This window comes from Amyelois transitella, chromosome 24, assembly GCF_032362555.1.
Source record: "Amyelois transitella isolate CPQ chromosome 24, ilAmyTran1.1, whole genome shotgun sequence".
Taxonomy (NCBI): Eukaryota; Metazoa; Arthropoda; class Insecta; order Lepidoptera; family Pyralidae; genus Amyelois; species Amyelois transitella.
The window spans coordinates 2,529,813-2,552,974 of NC_083527.1; the positions used below are offsets into that span (position 1 = coordinate 2,529,813).

The 23,162-nt window shown below is 36.6% G+C and overlaps 2 protein-coding genes and 1 non-coding gene across 4 annotated transcripts in view; 1 reads left to right on the plus strand and 2 right to left on the minus strand.

Moving 5' to 3' along the window:
• Positions 1 to 1,503, minus strand: part of LOC106135976 (nucleolar protein 4) — a 134,654-nt gene extending 133,151 nt beyond the window's left edge. Inside the window, exons 1-2 of the mRNA XM_060951163.1 lie at positions 1,401 to 1,503; positions 352 to 969 (exon numbers count right to left, since the gene is read on the minus strand). Of these exons, the coding sequence (XP_060807146.1) occupies positions 352 to 870 (519 nt within the window). The 5' untranslated portion in view covers positions 871 to 969; positions 1,401 to 1,503. The remainder of the gene's footprint in view (positions 1 to 351; positions 970 to 1,400) is intronic.
• A 12,218-nt stretch (positions 1,504 to 13,721) lies between these two features.
• LOC132903359 (5S ribosomal RNA) lies at positions 13,722 to 13,840 on the plus strand. The gene has a single exon (XR_009657386.1). It is a non-coding gene; the product is annotated as a 5S ribosomal RNA (ribosomal RNA).
• Positions 13,841 to 14,219: 379 nt separating this feature from the next.
• Positions 14,220 to 18,697, minus strand: LOC106135987 (zinc finger protein 585A). 2 transcript variants are annotated; one of them, XM_013336414.2, is made up of 3 exons: positions 18,643 to 18,697; positions 18,379 to 18,531; positions 14,220 to 17,550 (listed from the first exon to the last, which is right to left on the minus strand). In XM_013336414.2, the coding sequence occupies exons 2-3, from the start codon at positions 18,490 to 18,492 to the stop codon at positions 15,478 to 15,480; spliced, it is 2,187 nt and encodes a 728-aa protein (XP_013191868.1). In that variant the 5' UTR covers positions 18,493 to 18,531; positions 18,643 to 18,697; the 3' UTR covers positions 14,220 to 15,477. The 2 variants fall into 2 exon arrangements, with proteins under 2 accessions (XP_013191868.1, XP_013191867.1); XM_013336413.2 differs by lacking the exon at positions 18,643 to 18,697 and having other exon boundaries at positions 18,379 to 18,628.
• Between the last annotated feature and the right edge of the window lie 4,465 nt (positions 18,698 to 23,162).

Sequence of the window (23,162 nt, forward strand, 5' to 3'; positions counted from 1 at the left end):
TTTTTCTTTTTCCTAAACTCAAATTACCACTTCGTGGCACCCGTTTTCAATCGGTAGAAGACATAAAAGAGAATTCGCGGCGAGAACTGACCTCAATTCCGGAAACAGCGTTTAAAAAATATTTTGATGATTGGATTATTCGTTGGCGTAAGTGTATCGTTTCTAAAGGAGCATATTTTGAAGGTGATAAAATAAATTTGGATGAATAACAAACAGTTTGTGTATTATTGATCTTCTCCTGCTACTTTCTTGACAGAGTAGTATTTGTTTCGAGCATAAAAATATCCCACGGGCAAGGTGCAGGCTTAGTCTTATTCTAAATACAAAAAGTAAACAAGAAAAACAACTCACCTTCAACGGAGGAGTCGGTATGTACAGCGGCGGATCATTCTGCGACCCACTATAGATCTCCTGACCATCCGGGCCTCTCGGGCATCCTTCAGCGTCCATGACGCTGTATCTGCACACGATACCATCTGCCGCTTTCGCGTCATACCCTTGCGGCTTCCCTATGTGGAAACCTTTCGCTTTTACCCAAAAACGAAACTTGGAACTGTCAGAACTATTGCACTCCTCCCCGCGCAGCGTGCGCAGGATTCTGGCATACTTCTTTAATGTAATCGTTTTTGTTTTCGCCAAATCACCGTACGTTTGTATCACCCAAGGCTGATACGTTGAAAACAAATCCAATTTAGGGTCTCCAGTTTGGATCTTCGGTCGTTTGTTGTTGTTCTGTTCATTCTTCTTGTCGTTCCTTGAACCGCTTGCTGTGGATTTGCGTTTCGATGGCTTCCGTGGAGTTTTTTCAGGGATCGCTTCTTGCGTCAACTTTTTACGAAGTCCTCTGTCTGTTATCATGGCCGCAGCCATTTTTGATTCGAACTTTCACTGCACTTTACAAAAAATTGTCACATGCTACGGTCCTAAATTCAGAAGTCCTTTAAATCATTCCTGGTACAGTATTGTTTTCTAGAAAATTATATGGAATTGTTCTCAAGAAAAGTTTGACAACGCAAAGTTTTGCGTCCCGTGCGTACAAAATTGTAAACGCAAACTTTTGACTGCAAACTTCGCACCGACCTAAAAGACTTGAGCGATAAACTTTTGCCGGCGGGCAGAGGCAACCGCGATTGAGATAGGAAGTCGCTCGTCTTTTGTTTCAAACGATCGCTGATTACATGTTAACCCATTAACCAACTATCGTAGTCTTAAATGAATTAAACATTTTGTTATTTTTTTTAATTTTTCTTAAACTTTATGTCAAAACTGTCTGCGATTAATCCAACCGAAATTATTTCTAAGGCGAACTTCCGACGGGACGCCACAGGTGTCAGACGCGAAACTTGCATTAACTTTTCCGACAAAAAAATTAAGTCGGGAAATGGAAAACAAAAAAGTACCAGGCGCGAAGGAACCAGAAGGCTGCAGAGAAAAGTGTCCGTCGTACGTAGTTCGGAATTCGAACGAGGATAACACGGGGCTTTATAAACGGCCGCTTGCGTGGGGCGCGCGCGGAGTACTGGCGTCTGGCCTGGGCCGTTGGGTCGGGCCCGCGGTGGCGGCACGTGCGGGACGGGCCGCTAATTGCCCGCAAAACAATCGACGATCGACGGCGGCCGCAGGGGCGCCGCGATAATGCTCGCACTTGCCCGTCCTTCACAGTTCGCGATAACGTGTTAGCCGACAGCCTATTGTTCGTTAGATACGGTATGTTTGAATAGTTTTAAGTTATAAGGTGCTTATAACTGTCTCCGGCCTAGCGTTTTGTTGATTTTATTGAAATAAGAAAATAGAAGTTCGTTAACAATGTTTACATTCATACATAAATCAAGCCTCTTTCCCGGAGGGGTAGGCAGAGACCACATCTTTCCACTTGCCACGATCTCAAATATTAATAATTAATATAATTAATAATGTTTAATTTTCGTTAACTCACTCAGAGTATAACTAGTCTACATGCAAAAGTACAAAACGGACACCGAGAGCCGGGGCTCCGGTTTCCAATTTCCATGAGTATTGATAGTAGTATTTCCTAGGAGGAAAGTCAACTTCTTACGAAGTCCTAAGTAGATACATAATATTTTAAGCAAAAACATCCCTTAGTTGGAATCGAGTTTTCTAGGATAGGTATTCCCTATACCTATCCCAGAAAACTCGATTCCAACTAATACGAGTATTATTATAAATGCAAAAGTAAGTTTGTTTATTTATTTGTTTGTTCTTCTGTAAAATTTCACGATATAGATAAGTAAAAGTTAAGAGAAGGGACATGGGTACCTTTCATGACGGTAAAAACTATGGATCCCGTGGGATTTGTGAAAACCCTGTATTATTTTATAGGTGGCGCTTAATTCATATAGCGAGTTGTTAATAAATTAATAATTAAACTTGTTAAAAATAAAAATTTAGGTAATACACGCGACGTTCAGAAATTTAAACCAAATCAGTATTGTAATTTTTATGTTGCGCAGGCGCAGTACGCTGCGGTGCGCAACGGTAGCGCGCGCGCATATCGTGCACGAGAATCGTGCGCACGCGCCGGTGCTCTTGCGCGAAATGTGCGCGTGCTACCAGGCGTTCATGAACTAAGAAGAGTAGAAGCGCGCGCACGCGCAAGCGACGGCAAGGCTACACAATCTTGATGCGCGCGAGCAAGCATTCAAAGTAGGAGGAGCTACGATATCATTGGCTTTGGCAGTGTATAATGTAATGTGCTAGCTGTTGATCACCTTTTCGTTTAAATAAAACAGTGCCAAGCTATTATAGACTTTATTTTTAAATACTCGTAGATTTCTTACAATTTATAACATAAAAATAAATGCTTGTTAAAACGCCAAAAGGCGTGTAAGAATAAATTCTTTCAATTTATGCGTTCCTAGTAAGTTGATGAACATTATTAACTGTGATTTGTATTTGACATTCGACGGTATATCATTAAAGGCCGATCCGCAGACGCAGACGTTGTTTAATTTTGACCTGTAGTTTCTTTTTCTACTATATTTTTTTTATGTGCCTTATACGGCACCAATAAAAAAAAGAATAGGACCACTCCATCTCGTTCCATCATTTCTATCATTAAGCCAAATAGCTCAATGTGGCCTATTAGTCTTTTCACTGTTGACTGACTGTTGGCTCTGTCTACCCCGCAAGGGATATAGACGTGATTATATGTATGTATGTGTTTTTTTTGTATTTTATTGGTGTTTCTGGTTTATTTTCTGGTTCTGGATTTATGCTTGATTGTGACAAATGTGAGGTCGTGCCGCCATGGGGGACCATGGCTCCATAGCATGGCTCCTGTTCATCGCCCGAGGACGGGCTAGCACGCGCGCCCTGAAATGTTGCCTTTGGTCTAGTTCAGCGCACACCAAATTATTTTTTTGGGAAGATTTAAATCTTTATAGAAAACATCCGTGCATTGGCATAACCGGGGCAGGTCGCTAGTTAAGAATAAAAAATACATACTTGGAACATTTAAAGCATTTAATTTTTATTAGCCTGTTAGCTTCAAATTGTGGAATAGAAACGAAAGGAGTCTGTCTATTCACGAAGTTACAAGGCATATTATATCTTTGGCCTGAAGTGATAAAAAGAGATCTACGAACAATAAAAGACATTTTACTCTACTTGGAATAAAGACTTACCTTTCCAAGCAAGATATCTTAATCGGCTTGCTGCGGAGTTGGGGTTTCAATCGAATTATATCTGAAACTTGTTTCTGTTATCCTAGTGGAAATCGGCGTAGTAAGAATCAAAATCCCCTATTTACTCCGCACATTTCGCGCGGTCGGAATCATCATTATTCCTTCATTCCTCCGGAATCGTTCCTCCACTCGTCCACAAAAGATTTGTGCCTGAAATCTCATAATTTGGATAGAATGAATAATGATGATGAATATCATTAATTTACGAGTATGGATGTAAGTGGAGAGAGTTGATTGGATAAATAATGGTAGTATGTATAATAAATAAAGTTGAACGAAAACGGCGATGGTCTGAGGAGTAATCTGTGTAAAATCTGAGTAATCTGGCTTAGGTGCTTGTCATAGTCGCAGTCATAATCAAAATACGCCCCAATATCATGAATACATACATAAATAATCACGCTTTTTTCCTGAAGGAGTAGGCAGAGATCACATCTTTCCCAATACCTTCACTGATCCTTGTGTACTGAGCAAATTAATGCTTACGTCCCGTTCGAAAGGATTCGAACGGGACGTAAGCATTAATTTTTTATAAACCTTTACAATAAAACCTTTACATTGCATTTTTTCTATAGTTTGGTAAAATTTTAGGTTCCTATGTACTGGAATCAACATTTAGCATGCCATATTAACAAAGTTTTAACCTACTATACAGTTATGCTCTCCTAGTACACTTGTGACTTCATTGAATCACAATCGTGGGGTAAATTGGAACGGTCCGGTATCACAAGGAGATATAGATAGATAGATAGATGATTGTTTATTTATGTACATTTGGATTATAATTAGGAAATGGGCACTAGTGGTATCCTTCTTATTATGCATCCTTGTAAGTAACGAAAATCAGCACAGAAATCCGAATCCTTCAGTATTAAAAAGGGCTACTTTTATGGCAATTCCCACGGGAACGAAGCTGCGCGCAAAAACTAGTATTTTTTTACAAGCTGCTTAGCTGTAGGTAGTTACATAATATATACTCTTTCATATGGGGTGTAATTGTGTTCAGTAATAGAAATCAAGTACTGTATTGGGTAGGGTTGGATACATTACATGGATGGTTAACTATGTGAACTTGTGCCATGCAATCCGCATTTCTTGAAAAACGTGGTAGGTAGGTAGGCGAACAAAGAGAAGAGATAACACATTATCTGTGTATTTTGTGTAAGTTGTTTGTAATATCTGGAATCAGCCATGCATAATTTTAATTTATTTGCAAGCTGCTGTATAGTTATACTCTCCTGGTACTCTTCCGACTTCATTGAATCACAGTCGTGGGGTTCCGTCTCATGAGAAAACGAACAAAATAATTTCAAACCTAAGTTCATCCTTATATTTTAAATTAGAAGGAAGATGTCATACGAAGAGCACGCATTTTCGAACAAAGAAAAAAAATCAAAAGATTAACCGAACAAACTCTTGAGCTTTCAATAAACTTCACACAATTTGTAATGCAAAAGTGTCTATTATGTTCTAAGTAAATAAAAAGCATCCATCGTAAGTCGGAACGGTCAATTAATTATCTAAACGTAATAACACTGATTTCAAATAAGTAGGTAAGTGATAAAGTATTTAGTTTTAGAATGTAGAATTGCAGCGACGAATGTAGGCTTAAGAAGATATCCCATACGACGACAGACCCAGAACCTGCATGTTATGGACAGAGTGTGGTAGTATAGTGTGCATACATAACAAACTTTGAACTTTACTGTAAGAAGCAGTAGTACGGTGCCCTCGTCTAAATTGTTATTATGTGTGTTAGGTACCTATGTATTTTAGTTACCTTACGTCCTATAAATAAGTCTACTATTTATAAAATCTCCTTGGTCCAAAACATACATATTTCCCGTTGAATCATTGCGAAAAATGCCTCTGTATATCCACACACACTACTTTGGTTACTCCTCAATCCTCAATCATATTCCCATTCCCTGAAGATCTCATTATACTTTCATTCAGTTATTTATAAAACTTGATTTTTAACGCAACTGTTACTTTATTTCGCGCCATGTCTTGTAATAACGGAATACCGAAATGCCACAAAGAGCTATCTTATTACGATGACGTACCCATCCTACGTTTATGTGATATACTAGGGGTACATAGGTCTAAAGTACGTAGGATGATGATACAATCAAGAGGAGCCGCTTTACTAATGCGTTCGTTCGTTGCTACCACCGCGCGCTCCACGCCACGCTACGCTCTCATCAACATGAAGGGATGCCTAGTCATTGCACGATGAGCTAAGGTAAACTTACTTAGATTTTATCGTTTCGTAATATGTAATAATTGGAATTACCAACCTGACCTGAGGGAATCTTTGTTACAATATGTGATTTGTATTGATGAAAATAATATGTCTTGATATAAATTAATGAAAGTTAAATAAAGAAAGAAAATAATAATTCATACTTAGATATTTAAATAAAACATTTTACGTGTTAGAACAATCATAGGAAAAAACTATGAATAATCATTTTACATGCAAGATGTTTCAATTCAACTGGTTATAAGAACTTGAGTGCTATTTTCTATTTATTTCCTATACTTCACGTAGTAATTGTTTTTGTAATATACCTAAGTAATAATAATTGGCCATGAAGTATTACTTAAGTACATCGTGGTAAAATAGGAACGGATATGCATAAGACAATTTTATTTTAAACAACTCTGTAGGTGTAAGCCTTCTCGCAGATAAATAAATAAATTAATAATGATAATGACATAACAGCCAGACAACAACGATTTCGTTTTCTCGTGGCGGTGCGTCGCTGCCGTCCCAATTCACCCCATTATTTTGATGCAATGTAGTCGCGCGAGTATCAGGAAGGCATAAGTTTAAAAGAAGTGTGATGCACATCTCGGCACGGTGGATGTGAAACTCTGTGAAAGATAGTTTAAGTTGGATCAAATTCTGAACCCTATAAAATAAAAGGTACCTAATTAGAATTATGAGATTTATCACTTAAAAATGTAATATTAAAAATTCAAATCTTCGATAACAAAAATAACCTATAAATTTTCCCAGCTCTAGTGACACCTACTTAACTGGCCGAGCCACTGCCACGGCTTGATCGGGTCTCCCTCCCCCACTCCACTATACGCCCGTCAACCCCCGGCCCCGCGGCTTATCTGACGCGGAAGCATGAACAGATATATTTCATCTCGCCACTCGACAGTTTTTCTGTGAACATTCGCACAGCCGCCTAGCCGAAGTACTCTTCGCTTTCCCTACATTCCTAGTAGTAGCGTGCAGTTTTGTTAAGTCACAGATTTACTTTCCGTTGTTGAGATGGGATGCTGTATCATTTTCGCTCTTTCAATTATTTTTTTTCAATATTATGTTTTGTTGTCTATTCTTTTAAAATGCCGAATCAAATGGGCGGATGGCAAAAAATAGAGATCCATAGTTCCTGCCTTCCCGTACTCAACATGATAGAGAAAAGGGGAAAGATCACCCGGGAATAAATTCTAGCATTATATTCACCTTCAGCTGCGTACCTATCTATTGCTTACTGGTCCGTATTTCGATAAGTACTTGAGAATAACAAAGAAGTAAGCTAACTCGCATTCTGATTTTTATGGGAAAATAAGCATTCGTAATTGCTTAGCCAGATTTGAAAAAAAAAATGTTATAGAATTTTCAATACTCTCTCATAAAACTTTGATTACATTCGACAGCGCCCGGCCTGGGCGTGCAGCAGTCAGCAAGCTATCCACTTGAGCAATTTCATTTGTGTCGGCCGTTTTCTGTTATAAGTAGATTGCTCGTATTTTCATAAAAGTGCACGTTGGGTAAATTGATTCTTTGCAATTTAGTAGAATCGGGCCGTTAGGACTTAATTATTGTTATGTAAACATCAAGTTCCCCAGCCTGTTTTAACTTTCGAATGATTCTTGTTAAAATTTCTTCTGGTTGTTGCAACAGTAATGCCTCAAAAAAGACCCTATTTGCTTTCAATGGCCTAACAAGGTTAAAATCTTGAAGAAATAGAATATTCTATAGATTTAAGGGAAATACGATACGAAGGGATGTTTACTTAGATTTATTTATTATTATAAATAATTGAGGATATTATGATAAGAGCACGATACCGGTTGTGCAATCTAGAAATTATTCCCAATCGTCATTTTAATTCCATTGTTTTCTGTCATATTCTGTACAAACACACAAAATCACGCCTTTTTTCGGAGGGGTAAGGCAGACACTACTTACTGATTTCCTCTTGCCACGATTTCTGCATACTTCTTTCGCTGTTTTCTTTTCTTTTCATATTCTGAAAACTTTCTGAAAATCTGCAATGCAGCCTACTTTGTAACAGATTAAAAATTAATTGAATAGCGGCGACTAAAAAGCACGTCGCGCCACGTTTCGATGTACCAGGGGTACAGCGCTTACCAGGCGTCAGCAACAGAGTAAATTAGGCGGCGGACACTCGCGGTACTCACGCCCGACGCGCGCACTCAGCGATATTGTTATCGGCCCGCCCCGGTTGAGAGCAGGGATAGGGTTGACGTGTCGATATTATTTTCTTCTTAAATTTTAGAGCTAACTACTTACTTACGGTACTACTTACGGTAGTTAAGTGGAGCGCCCTCTATTCATCTCTTTTCTCTGTTAATTTCCTTATTTGTTGGTATGTTGTAACATTTACTTTTTGCTTTATTTGACCAAAATATTTTATACTTGGTTTTCCTCTTCCTCTCTTTCCATTTATTTGTCCTTCTACTATAGTTTTTAGAAACTCGATTTTATTTATCGATTTATATTTAATTAGGTTCGCTAAACAGTTACACATTATCATATAATAATAATAGTTTATTACTTACATGAAATGTGTGACTCAAAGTAAATGTTGACTGTTTTTTTACGTAACTAATTTCATTATAATTTTAATTACATAAAATGTAATTAAGTAATTTCAGTGGTTCTTGCCACACATGCCTGTCTTTTGTTGCTCTCTTTAGCACTGGACACCTGAATCTGTAAACTTTTATAACTGAATCTGAAAATATTAAGGAAATAACCAAACTGTTGTCACCAATGTTTTAGTATGACTTGATCCATAATTATTTGATCATATGAGGTAGATAACTTAGCCTTACTCAGGCCATTATCAGAAAAGTCTGAATGATACAATAATGTAGGCAAAAAAAAACCCTTAACCTTGTTCACCAAGTAAAGATTTACAGCACTCCGTTTCCACTGTCAAACAAAAATTAACTAAGTATAAATTAAAATAAATAACAATATCTGCTTTCTAGCTGTCCAACCCTAGACATTGACGAGGAGGAGCGAGCGCGTCGGCTGCCAGCCCGGGAACAAAGCAGCCGCGCGCCCGAGCTCCGCTCACCGCGTATTGCCACTACTTGGCTATGGGGTCTTGGTACTTGCGGTAATATATTTAACTTGTAATTTTGTTAAAATATTCAGAAGAGGTAATTAATTAGGTAAACTAAAGGTTATATTAATTGGTTTATTTCATTGTATAAATATTGAGCACGATACCGCCTATCGTGCTATAAATGCATTGGCAAATAGTCAACGTAACTTGCTTTTTATTTAAATAAAGGCTTTTGTTCTAAGGGAAAGCCTGTTACACCTGACATTACGTTCCTTAATCTTATTATGTATGCTTTGACACTTTAATTGATATAGTTAATAGTTAGTTTACCAATAATTAAGTCTTTATTTTTCTCCACAACCAACCCTTTTCTTTTTAAATAACAAGTAAAGGTGGTGGTATTGCAAGTACGGGTGAAATAGCGTTGCCAAGTAATCGGTTCATTACTTACTGACTATGCCTATTTCCACTCTCTCCTCGGATCCAATGGAGGAGGATATTATATACCTTATCAAAATTCGTGAAAATCCTAACTAGTAATATTTTGATGAACAATAGAAAACTTGTATAAATAAAAATAATGCAATCATCAAAACTGTTCGATGACACTAGCACTACATTACCCATGATTCACCCGAGCCGAGGCGCGGCGCGGCCCGCCACCGCCGACATAGCAGCCTGTATATACATACATTATTATATATTCACATACTACCTACGTGTACAAAGCTCATGTAGTGAAGTCGAATTTGACGGGGTGTTTTATAGTAATATATTTACAGGTAAGATCGTCTATATAATTAGTCTCATCATCCCAACTAATATTAAAAAATAAACTTATAAGTAAGTTTATTTGTTATCTTTTCACGAGTTGTATACTGAATTAATATTCTTGAAATTGGGAGTAACTTTCATTCTCTCAAAAATTTAAATTCCTGTGAGATTTGCGAAAACACTGTCTTCTTTTTATATTTGTTATAAATTCGTATTTTTTTAGATGGCGTTAAATTCGTCGCTTTTTGTACATTTTCGCTAAATTCACGCGGGCGAAGAAAATTTTAGCAGGTAAAAACCTTTCTTTAACCATTGCTCAACGAATATTGTCAAAATATTTAAATGTAACTGACTCGGCTTCATGTGAGATATTAAAGAAAACAAAACCTGAGGGGTCTTTATAAAACCAATAAAATCCATGATTGTCACGGAAAAAGTACTGAACGAATTTATTTTTAAAAGTAGGATACACAGTCCAAAAAAAAAAGTTAATAAAGCGGATGGATATTAACGTGTCAATGGTTTCGATAGATATAGACAATATACATTGTGTGATAACCCTAGCCCAAGAGCAACCACAGCTCACAGCCATTTTGCAAAAGTCCTAAGAATCGGTTCCACGGTTCACTAATGTAACCAAGTCTAGCGTGAGGCCGTATATCGTCATAAATAACTCTTGCATGTTCATGGGCGCCTAGTAGTCAGAACGTTCGTGTTACGCTCTGTGGGGCGTATGTGACGGGGTAAATAGAAACAGCACACAAAGCCAGACACGACAAAGCAAGCTATGGCGGCAGGGGACGACATGTTTACAGTTTTCTGACTAGGTACTACTATGTATGTATGTATACCTATGTACTCTACATTTAGGTACAAATACAATTACAAAATATTTTTTATTACATACGTATTGCCCACTCTGTATTTCAATAAAATATTAATCTAATATTGCCATTGTCACGCAGCAGTTGCATGCTTGATTTTATTAGATGACTAGACTTTTTGCCGGATCTTCGCTCGCATGGGAATTTCCAGGTATAAGAGAAAGCAGTAATTACTCCTGAAAATATATTTTTTCTTTGTGTATGTTTGGCAGACACTATATCTCAACAATTTGTGTAATGGGTTAATTGTATGCAAGTTTACCATTGTTAACCAAGTGAAAAGATGCAGAATGCCTACAGAAGGTATAAAATTTAAATGCCTGATATCAACCACACTGTGTACTATACAATATTGTAACATTGTAGGTATTATACCTACCTACATACATTTTGATGGATGCCACTTCGTCGCATCTGGCGAGAGGAATCGCTAAGTGAATTACGTATCGCGCGCAACACCATGCTGCCTCGCGCCCTCTCCAGTGGGAATTAATAAAACCATAGTCTTTTCCCATGTATTCTGCTTATAATCGGTACAAACAAATGAAGCCGGGATATAAATCTTGTCTATATGCCAATCCCATGCCAACTAATATTATTAATGCGTAAGTTTGTTTGTTACCTCAAGCGTTATCTTCAATCTAGGTATCAATCTTATAGAAATTTCGCGTAATATATAATTTAGGGTCTGGAGAAGGACATAGGGACCTTTCATTCTGGTAAAAACTATAGTTAGTGTATTATACGAGTATTATATTAGTGTGTGTGTAGTTGTGTGGTAAGTGGTGCTAAATTCGTGCAGATGAAGCTGTGGGTAAAAGTTAGCATAATTATGATGACATGCACTATGCTTCGTTAGAAGATAATTTAAAAGCTGAATAAGCGTGTAGTAGTTACGTACACGACGTACGCCTTCTTCATAAACCTTCCCGTTGTAAAATGTGAACATGCCGTTAACCCACAAACATACGCCCTCGCCCTAAAGGTCGGATGGGGTCGGCAATAACTCAGCTGGGCACCTGCTTACAATCTCTGCTGCCTTGGTAATTGGTATTAGAATGAAATTTTCTCCTGCGTTATTCATAATTGTCGCCCTTGTAGAGGAGGAGCAGCTGTTAGTTGGTCGGTAATCTGAGACAACAGATCCCGTACTGAATTCACTGACAATTGAGACTTCATACATATTTTTATAGTGGATGGTAGTATACCTAAAATATTTTTTAATGGTGGTAATGATAACGACTGGAAAGTTTGAGTTACTTTTGCTGTAGCGCGCAAATGGTAGACTATTTATTAGTGTATGGCTTGATGTCGTGCAAGCAATTTAAGATTGAGAGTTTAATAAATATGTAGTAGTATATTAATGAGTAATGGAGAATTTAGCAGACCAGATCGGACACCGACTGATTTGACTTAGTGCCTGCTGAAAATGTATCGTAAATAGACAGGACTTTTGGCGACTCTCACTATCATCAATATTGTTAAAAAACGTTACTGCCATCTATGAAAAATGCGTGAAATTAATAAGTAAGATTGAATCATGGGTAGTATTAGAAACATGTCCCTCTATCGGGCAGGGTCTTTATCACTGTTCAATATTTAGGTATGGTTTTCGTTCAAATAAATAATTTGATTACATTTCTTGCTTGCTATTGTGCATAAGGTGCAGCAGTTTAGCCGTGAAAGCTAGACAGACAGACTTTATTAATAATAATAATATACCTAATAAAGGCGTCGGGACGTGACGACCCCATCGCCCCCTGGGTCACCTTCCCAGTGCAATCAGTCTCCGCAGGGCAGCTTGTGGCGAGCTGTTGGGGAGCAGCGACCCCACGGACCTGAGTGCTCCCAGGGGAGGCCCCTGTTCCTCGCCTCCGATCTTCCTTCGCCAAGGTTGGAGTGGAAACCGATGAGGGACAGGACCCCTACCTCTGGCTTGCCTTAACCGGCCGGTCAGAGTGGAGTCGCGAGAGCTATACGCTCGAAGGATGGAAGTGTAAAATGTCATAACGCCGGGGGTGCCTGACTGGATCACCACGATTTCACGCCCCGCAGTCTCACCTCTCGACATCCTTAGCCACCCACGCCGATGTTGCCCCTTTGTTGCTAATCATGGTGACTGATTTGAGGGGCCCATTTAGTGAGTGGCGAGTCACCACCTGCCACATAATAGTCACGTATTCATGATTATGGCAGGTGTCCGAACTTCTCCAGCAATAGCCCAGTTTAAATCCATCCAAACGTCATCTCCATAACCCATAATCCTTTTCCTTATTTTGTAATAGCTCCACCTCCTGCCGAGACCTGTTCATGGACATATCATTTATTGATATGCCCGGGAACGGGTTTTGGCAGGAGAACAACATAACATCAACTTCTCCAAAGGGCCTCTACGTGTTGGATTTATATCCCCACGCAAGCCTCTCAAAAATCCGGGGTGTATAGACCCGTGAAATCCAAGCGGAGATACCTAATAATAATAAAACCTAAGGATCAACTAGTGCCATCTATTTTCGGTGGATATGTAAATGAAACTTCTTCGTCCTCGTTCGTCAGAAATGTTACGTAGGTTTGGGAACATTTTACCAGGAATGCATAACGCTGCGGAGGCAAGAATATATTCTTGATGAAACGGTTGGATAGCGACGATGGCGAGGCGCGAATGGTTGTTGAAATTGGAAGATAAGCAGAGCACGAAGGAGAAATAATCCTTACTTCTCAGTCTGTCTTCCCTCCGTTGGTGAAGAGAGTTATCTCAAAGTAACCGTTTGGAAATTTTATCTTCGGAATCGATCATGAAAATTCTTTCACCGTTACAACTATAGTTTACATGCAAAAATTTATTTGGTTTTCTCCGTGACAGTCCTCTAGTAATATTGTATTAATAAAATTATTTTAATTATTATTTGTACTTTCGAAGTTTCGACCATAGAATGGAGATTATTTATACTAAGCTGATTAATTTACACTTATCTTGTATTAGTCGGAATGGAATTTATATTTTCATCATAGCTATTGCCAACGTCCATACCACGTTGAAAACACCGGTTCTCGTCCGATCACCGAAGTTAAGCAACGTCGGGCGTGGTCAGTACTTGGATGGGTGACCGCCTGGGAACACCACGTGATGTTGGTTTTTTTTATTTTGAACGTCGCTCTGGGATCTTCTTTTTAACTATATAATAGAGCACGCCCGATTAATCATCTTATCGCCCTCTTAATTTTCAAGATATCGTGATGTGTGTGACGTGTTCATTACACGTGATTTTTATAAAAAAGATTAGGTTTGCCCGGAATTTCGCCCGCGTTAAAGTGAGTTCACGTCGGAGGTTTCAGCAGCAATTATGACGGATAATTCCACCACCGCCGGCGCCGCATCAACTAGATATTTGTCCAAATTCACCAAAATCGGTCACCATAATATTTTAAGATTTCTATAGATTAATTAAATTAAAACAAGGCTTTTTACAGACAGAAAAAGAAAACACGATAAATTATGCTTTTAAAAGATTTATTTAATTTTACACCGTTTAAATCGTGAAACAAAACAATATCCTCATATTACATTATGTTTGGTCATTCTAATATACACACAATATTTTGCGAAAAAAAGGCAGAACGCCATATTAGCTACTTACATGTTTTGGTCTCTGCCTACCCCGAAGAGCGTGGCTTGACGTGGTGGAAGAGTTGTGGCTTTATGTATGTTTAAAACACAGAATAAAACGAATTTGCTTTAGAGTAGTTGTACAAAAACTTATAAAATGTTGAATCTTTCGGTGATAGTATCACTAGTTACCTCAATTGAAAACAGTTATTTACCAATGTTGACAAGGCATATGTCTTCTCTCTCCATCTTTTTGGTTAACAATGCAGAGCAAAAGGGAAGACATGATTTGTCAGCTTTGGTAAATAACCCCGACTTCCCCCGAAAATTGTAATTGTCTTGGTGTTAGTCACGTATGCATTCAATTAGAATCATAAGTCCTAACATGATGCAAGTTTCTTTTTGTCATGTTACATAATACCTTTAGGTATTTAAAACAAAGCCATCGTGAATTAATACCTGTAAAAATAGCTGTATGTATGATGATCTCATACATATTTGAATTTCAACACAAAATAAAAATGACGATAAAAAAACATGCAGTGTAAAACGCCATGAGAAGAATAGTATGACATTATTAGATAAAAGATGATGATGTTTTAAGGATTAAGATATAATTTCACACTTATTATAACGTCTTTCCCCCTTACAAGTTGACAGAGCCTCAGTCTTTAAAAAAACAAATTCAGCTGTATGGCTTAATGATGGAATTGAGATTTAAGTAGAGTGATAGGTTGATATTCCATCGTCTAACTAAAAAAAGAATCCCAAGTTCATTAGCCATCTAACTACCAAGAAGGTATAAGAGTATGCTAAACATACAGCTTAAGGTGGAATTTTAGTCTCTTCAAGACTTTTGGCTCTGTCTATCTATTAAGTGATAAAGACGTGATTACATGAATATACTATTGCTTCATCCACACAATGACAAGTGGAAAGTTGAGTCACAAGTTTGTTGAAATAATGTTAAAATCACCATGTACAAATTAATAAAGTTACACAATTCTTAAAAAATTGATACAGATCGTCTTCATGTGAAACTTAAATCTAACAAATTGTGTAATAATTTAACTATTTACAACAGTCTTGCTCAAAAATTAGAAAAAAATAACTAACTAGTAAAACAAAACTCCATTTGGCATTCAAGAAAAAAAAATTTGTTTGCGTTAATATTTGTTCCATGGTACATTTTCTATGGCGTGCCTCTTTAACTTGTGTTTTTTGAGATACTTTGAGTCTATAAATGCTTCACCACACAATGTACATACATATGGACGCTCTCCTGTATGTGTTCGTAAATGTACAACAAGGTTGCCTTTCAAAGCAAAAAATTTCATACAGACCGAACAACCAAATTTCTTTTCTCTCGTATGAGTCAGTTGGTGTGTCCGTAAATGAGTTTTAGTCTTAAATCTCAATGCACACAATTGACAAGGAAATGGTCTTTCATTCGTATGTACTCGCTCATGCATAATCAACATTGCTTGGCTAGAACAACCTTTACTGCATATACTGCATTCAAATCTCTTTGTTGTTTTATTCTTAATATTTTTATGCGTCATCATATGGATCTGCATATCTTTCTTAGAGGGTAAGACTTCACCACACTCAGAGCACAGTAACTCCATCGGATCAGAAATGTGAGTACTTTCAACATGTTGCTCTAAGGCAGACTCGACAGAAAACATTTTTTTGCATAGTGAGCAAGCATAACCTAAAAGTAGTCCGTGATTCGTTGTGACCTCTTGTTTGACAGTTTTCATCAATTCTTCCTTCACCTTCTTAACTTTCGATTTGGAGCACTCGTCCGATTCTTTATGTGCATTCATTTCAACCTTATTTTCAAATGTCTTATCGCATTGGTTGCATGCAAATGGATTAATATGTGTTAATCTATGAACTTGCATAGTAATTTTCTGGTGGAATCTCTTTGAACATATATCACACTCAAATTCTCTGACACCACTATGAATCATCATGTGACGTTTCAAATTGTTCGGGTTGGCAAATGTTTTGAAGCAAACAGAACAGCGAGGTTTGATATTATTGTGTCCATATTTGATATGTTGAGTGAGGGTATTCCTCTTGATGAGCTGGTTGCAAAATGGGCAAGTTATAAGCAAGCCTGTGGATTTGTGGAGCAGCATATGGCCGGTTAGGATCTCGGAAGACTCAAAACCCTTGCCACATAAATTGCACAGGTGTTCTCCACCAGGATTATGTTTAAATTGATGCTTTTCATACTCTCCTAGATCCTCAAACTGGTCCCCACATTCACAAACAAATTTACCATCTTCTTGTTGAACTATAGTTGCTATTTGACCATCATCAGAATACTCTATTACTAATTCAGCACCATCATATTTTAAAATCTGGTATTGTGAAGCCTCGTCAGCATCACAGTATATAACTTCTTCCTGATCCTGATCTCCATCATTACTAGCAACCAGCTCTGTTCCTGTGAGATACTGCATTTCTTCACCAGTTTTCAGAAGGATAGTTCTACCATCAGTACCTGTCACAATTTTGATTAAACTTTTTGGATCCAAATCAGCAACTAGATCCCCTGTAATAATATTGCTGCCATCCTGAGAATCCTCAATGGTGGAGAGAATTTTAGTTGCATTATCAACAACTGGTTCATCAATATCCATGGTTTGACCATTATCATTTGTATCCATATCCTGTTCTTCTTCTTCATTTTCAAGAATTGTAGCAGGTACATTGATAGGCACTTTTTGATTGGACATTATGAAAAGATCAAGAGAATTAAGGTTATCAAACCCACTTGACTGTTCAGAAACAGATTGTTCCATTTCCTTTTTTATTGGCTGCGGCTGTTCTTCAACTTCTTGTTTGATTTCAGGAGTTTTATTGGTAATTTTATGAAGTTCTTCCTGGTTATTCTCTCCTTTGTCACTATCAATGACAACTACATAATAACAATCATCATCACTGTCACTTGGTTCTTTTTTTATTATTCTTTCTAACTGCTTGAAGGGATCATTAGCTAAAGCCAAAATTTCATCTAAATCTGTTTCATCTTGAGTTTTGTTAGAGTTATCATTTCCTTCTTCTTCAGTGAGTTGATCTTCTTGTACTTGTGTTAAAAGTGCATTCAGTTGTACTTTCAACTCACTGTCCATTTTGATGCACTGCTTCCGGAACTGGTATGCAGAAGTCATTATGCTGTAGCATTCGGAACAAAGCCTCTGTGGCAATCCATCATCGGCTTTGACCTGTAATTCAATAAAAATAATGTTAGGAACAAAAAAGTTAGGAATTATAAAGATGTCTCTTACTAAAAATTTGGTTACAGCAAATCATTTAAACTACTCATTTAAATTTTAAAGTATTAATTTTTTGCCACCTCTACCCTATAACATTCATAGGGAAAGATAGAATCTTTTAATAATAAGCCAAAAACCACCAAAATTGTATTTCAATAGCTTCCATACATAGCTTTAATAACATACAGTAGACCCCCAATAATCCGATGCCCCCTGGAATCCAACATGTCTTTGAATATGTATACCACAGCTCAGCTATTTATCTTAATGATAGAACTGAGATTTAAATAGCGACAGATTGCTAACTCATCACTTAAAAGAATCCCAAGTTTATAAGCCTAACCCTTAGCACGTTTTACCACAGTCATATAGTATTCTATTTTCCAATGGTGCCGGGAAACACAAGGCACTCGCAAGTCATACTTAAAATAAATATTTACATATATACATATTTACAAAAAAATATGGCTTGAAAAGATAAATTTGGCCATTCTCATGTCATGATCAAAAAATACCTGATTCCTTGCAGATGTGTAATTGATATTGATTGAATAATACGCTTGAAAATATTTTTCTAGATTTTATGACGGAGTAAAACAATGCAATACTTGACATTTCTTTTTTTAATTACCTAGTTAATAAAAACCTTATTGTTATTGGATTTTAGAGGTTATGTTTTTTAGTGAAATGCAACATCAGGAATTGTGTAACTTTGATCAAGATGAAATGAGCTTGTGAACCAAAATTGCAAGTTAACACTACCTATTAATTACTTACCTCAATAGATGTAGTTTCCAAGAACTTTTCTTCAACATTTTGGTCTCCTCCTAGTATTGACACTTCGGAATCAGGCGATAAACAACATCGACACAAATTGGACCACGTATCCATTTTACGACGCCGTACACATTAATATTTCCCCAATTATATCTGGAAAATGGAAATAAATAACAATTTGAATACATTGTTTTGACAGTCAATAGTAAATCAAAGAGTACAATAGTAAGTAGGTATCCAAAGAGTAAAAAATTATCTACGGACCTCGTCCATAAAGACACGATCTATCCGAAAATTATAGACAAGAGTACAAAATGGCGGCAAAAGACATGAGGCGACGGAAGCATAGCGTGGTTGGTATTGGTAGATTGGTAGTAATGGCGGCATATCCGATTATCAATTCGAATCAAATTTGAATAACTGCAATGCAAATCTTACTAACTTTAACTAATACTTTAAAATACATAATTATTCATAAAAAAAACAAGCAAAGTTAAAAAGTACTCAGTTATAAGGTCCTGATAAAAAAGCTGAAAATGATATACATTAATATATATTAATTAAATATATATTAATGATACCTTTTACAAGCTTCGCATTTCAGCTTGATTTTTTCCTATACATATTTTAGTTTGATGGATATATTTTATTTATAAATAGGTATGTACATTCATCGTAACATGAATAGAGACCAGAGATCTCACCATTCACGATTATTTTTAGCGCCACCTAGTAGCTAATATCTGTATTACAGTCATCAGATATCAGAACCGACTTTAACAAAGTACCAACGTGTTCAAAAATTTTACTATTTAGATATCTACATACCAAAATAAATCAAATTTATGCGTCGCGTCGTATATAATATCGCGGTACGAACATCATACATACAAAAAATATGTTTTTGCCATCAACCCGAATTTTATTTCACAAGAGGTAGTGGGTGGTAGGTATTTAAGCGATGATAAGAATAAAATAAAATACTATTCTTTGATGATGATTCATGCTCATTGCTCGGTCATCCAAGTGAGGAGTAAAAATTAAAAAGGTACGCTAGGTACTTAGTACGTCTATGGTTTGTGGTACTGTAATCTCCAGTTCCAAACCCAAAATGTTTCTGAATGTGCATTTAACCCTAACATTTGTTTAGTTTCATAGTTCTAGTATAGATGGCTCTGAACGCTCAAAAATTGAATAACTAGGAGAATAGCCATAAAAATGTTTAAATTATCAAAGCAATGAAATATTTCAATTGAAAAAAATACTTCATAAAATTTTAAATTATTATAAAAAAAAAGGCAAAGAAGTTGCAGGGATTGTGTAATGTCATCATCAACATAATATTAGCCGTAGAAAATAGAATGTCCACTGCTGAACATGATATTACTAGCCAGGAACTTAGGCCTCGTACTTACCTATATATTTTACGAAATTATAAAATTCTCAAAAACTACTTGACCGATTTTGATGCTCCTGTCAAAAGACACAAAGGACATACCTTGACGGACTTTTAGAGGTTTAGTCAACAAAATGAATAATAGTGGTCTCATTATATATCTGAGCGAAATTTCATTAAAGTTGGTTAATTACTTTTGGAGTTAATTGGTAAAAACAGTTAAAAATGTAAATAGGTAAGCAATATAAATAAATGAGAATAAAGTGTGTATTATTATTTTTTCTCAAAACACAAATTCAAATGATTAAGGCCCGTTATAACCAACGATTCTTAAGTTTAGGCATCCCCTTGGCAGCATTAAGGGCGTCCCTTAGTAAAAATTCGTTTTCACTACTGCTTAAGTCTCACAGAATGAAGGTTAAAAATGAAGTTAGGTGAGTATCCGATTTTAGGATGCCCGTAGCTTGGGCAACACTGAGTTAAGGGTGAGAAGGGACTCGTTGAAAACGAGCATAAGTAAGGTATAAAATAGGTTACCAAGAGTTATAATTTTCTTGAATTTCCAATAAAAAAAAATTTGTTGAAGTTACGTACAGACAGACAGTATACAGACGTATACTAATTTATGTCGTTAGCTGTACTGAAAAGATAGATCGTGCTATGTGATTGTAGAAAATGACTAAGTCGTAGCCTCGTAGCAATCGCAGCTCGTAACCCCGTTCAACGTAGCATTAACGTATCGTCAGCACAAGCATGTGTAAAGTGAATCTCCCGCTTCACTGCCAAGTGTAACAGTATTTCATTTCATAGAATTTAAAATAAAAGAAATAATAATACTCCTCTCAACATCTTTGTCCGATTAGTAAATAGTTTGTAATTCGACAAACTAATTTGTATGTAAATGTGCGGTTATGGGGCCGACATTTTACCCAATACCGTTTGATTAGGGTTTGTGGGTTATAATACCAGGATCACATAGCGGGAAGGGGGCTTAGTGCTGTTGTTATTTTTCTTGTTTACCGAATAGTTTTGAATGTCAAACTAGCCAGCCACAATTTTGGATGTACTCTCAAAAAATATGTATATATTATGTAACTAAAGAATTTTTTTTATCATGAATATAATTACAAAATAACAGCTGGTCGAGTGCAAGTCCGACTGGAGTATGAACGGTTCCGTACCATTATTATTTCATTGAAATAACATGAAGAAACTCTAAGGGTTAACTAGAACCCCAAAAAAGAGGGTCCAGTACCTCCTTGTTATTTTTGACACTAATTTTTGTAAGAATCTGAGAAAGCTACTAAAAGTTACATAATTCTCATCTGGAATATGGTCAATGAAATATATTTTATGCCTCAATCATAAAATCTAAAAACCATACGTTTAAATCTCAACTTCTAGATCTTATGTTTTGGACCAGAAAGGTTACAATACATAAAACCTTAAGGAAGTATGACGTGAAACTGTTCAACTGATTTTGATGGATTTTTTACGAGGCGGCTTATTTGAATTTGTAAATTGAAACGTGCAAATTTGTCGTCGTCGTCGAGTGAAGAGTAGTAAGATTTTGTATCAAGTTTCTGTTTCAAGTTCAAATTCATTCAACAGTGGTGGAGATTTCTTATATTTTGGTAGGTTCACATCCAGTTCTCATTACGATAATGGGGGAAATTGACAAGGCAAGTGTAAAAGGGAAGGGAATGTCAAAACGGTTAGGCCGAGAGGAGCATAAACCGAGAAACTTATGTGAAAAGATTCAAGTATTCAGGAGTAGTGATAAGTCGAATGATGTAGATGTATAGGTCTCTGCCTAACATCATTTCCGGAAAAGAATCCCTGATTTTATCAAATAGGTGAAGATATTTAGATTATCCCTTACAGTAGTAAAATTAACTTTTGAAGATATAAAACCTTTTCCAATGTTTATTATTTTAATGAAAAAATTACAAGCTACAATACGTATAAATGAGAGAAAGAGAGAGAGAGTTAAGCAATATAAAAAAGTCCATTAGAGAAAAAGCCTCTATTAAAAAATATGCACTAGGAATACATAAACATCAAGTAGGTCATTAGCGAGAAAACTGGCTTAAATAAAAGTTCAGCAACGATTTAATTTCGTATTTGAAATTGGAACCGTAAGGTAATGGCGGCACCAGGCATCTCTTTGAATCTGTACTTCCAATCCAAGTTTATGAACGCAACGAACTAATTAAATTTCACACGGTGAACTGAGTTCAGGTAATTGTAACAGAAATCTTATTTTTTTGCAGCTTCCTGTCATGCGTTAATATGAGAATAAAATTGTTAGCTATTTCAATTTAAGCATAAATTTATTGAGGTTGTGGCAAGTACCTATCAAGAAGAAGTCTCTGTCTATCCCTCCGAAAAATTAACACATATTATCACGTCATTATTCCTAACGGAGTCTACAGAGTCAATAGAGACAAGATTCGTATATAATTGAATTTAATTATTGAGCGCGGGAAGAAAAACAGCACGTCCTACATACATATACTTAATCACGTCTATATCGCTTGCGGGGTAGATAGAGCCATCATTCTTGATAAGATTGAAAGGCCGCGTTCAGATCGCACAATTATTATCTTCATTACTAGACATTACCAGACACTATTGAAGCAAGCTTAGTTAAGGTCGTCACAATAATGAAATAAACCAATTAAATTAATTAGTATGCATCTCAGACCGCAAGACAGGGATGGCGTTTTACAGATAAGGGTGTGTACAGCTGAAATGAAAAACAATAGGGCACTGAAAGTATGTTCACAGTTTCCACACTACACAAAGGATTCGGGGTCACGACGTGAGCTGGGAAAATCACCCGCATTTTGGGGAGATAAACTTGTTATAACTTAACAGACATTGAAAACATTACTAAATGATGAGGTAAAAACCCAAACATGAAGCTGTAGACGAGAATGAGCTTTAAAAAGAGAGGGCAGAAAATTCGATAATAGCGATTAAAATGTAATTTTAATGACATGCTATTTTTCTTGCTTCATATAAATTGGTTTCAAACCGAAATATTTAGAATCGACCCAATAAAAATATTTAGAATATTATGACGGCCTTAATTTTTAAGAACAGACACCTACTAAGTAATTTTTTGAAATGTATAATACTCCTTTGCTGAATTTGTTAAGCGCTCGGTTATATTAATATTGAAATATTATTTACGAGTATTAAAAGTAAAACTGTATCAACAATAAACCGGGAAAATTGTAAAATCGATTTCCCCGCTTGCAACATCGTCCGAAAACCGGGAACCGAGCTAGCTCGCTCTCTGCCGTCAGTCGACCGCCGGAGCTCATGCTCGAAACGCGTCCGGTTATTAGAAAAAACCGGAAAATTCGGTCCAAATCGAACA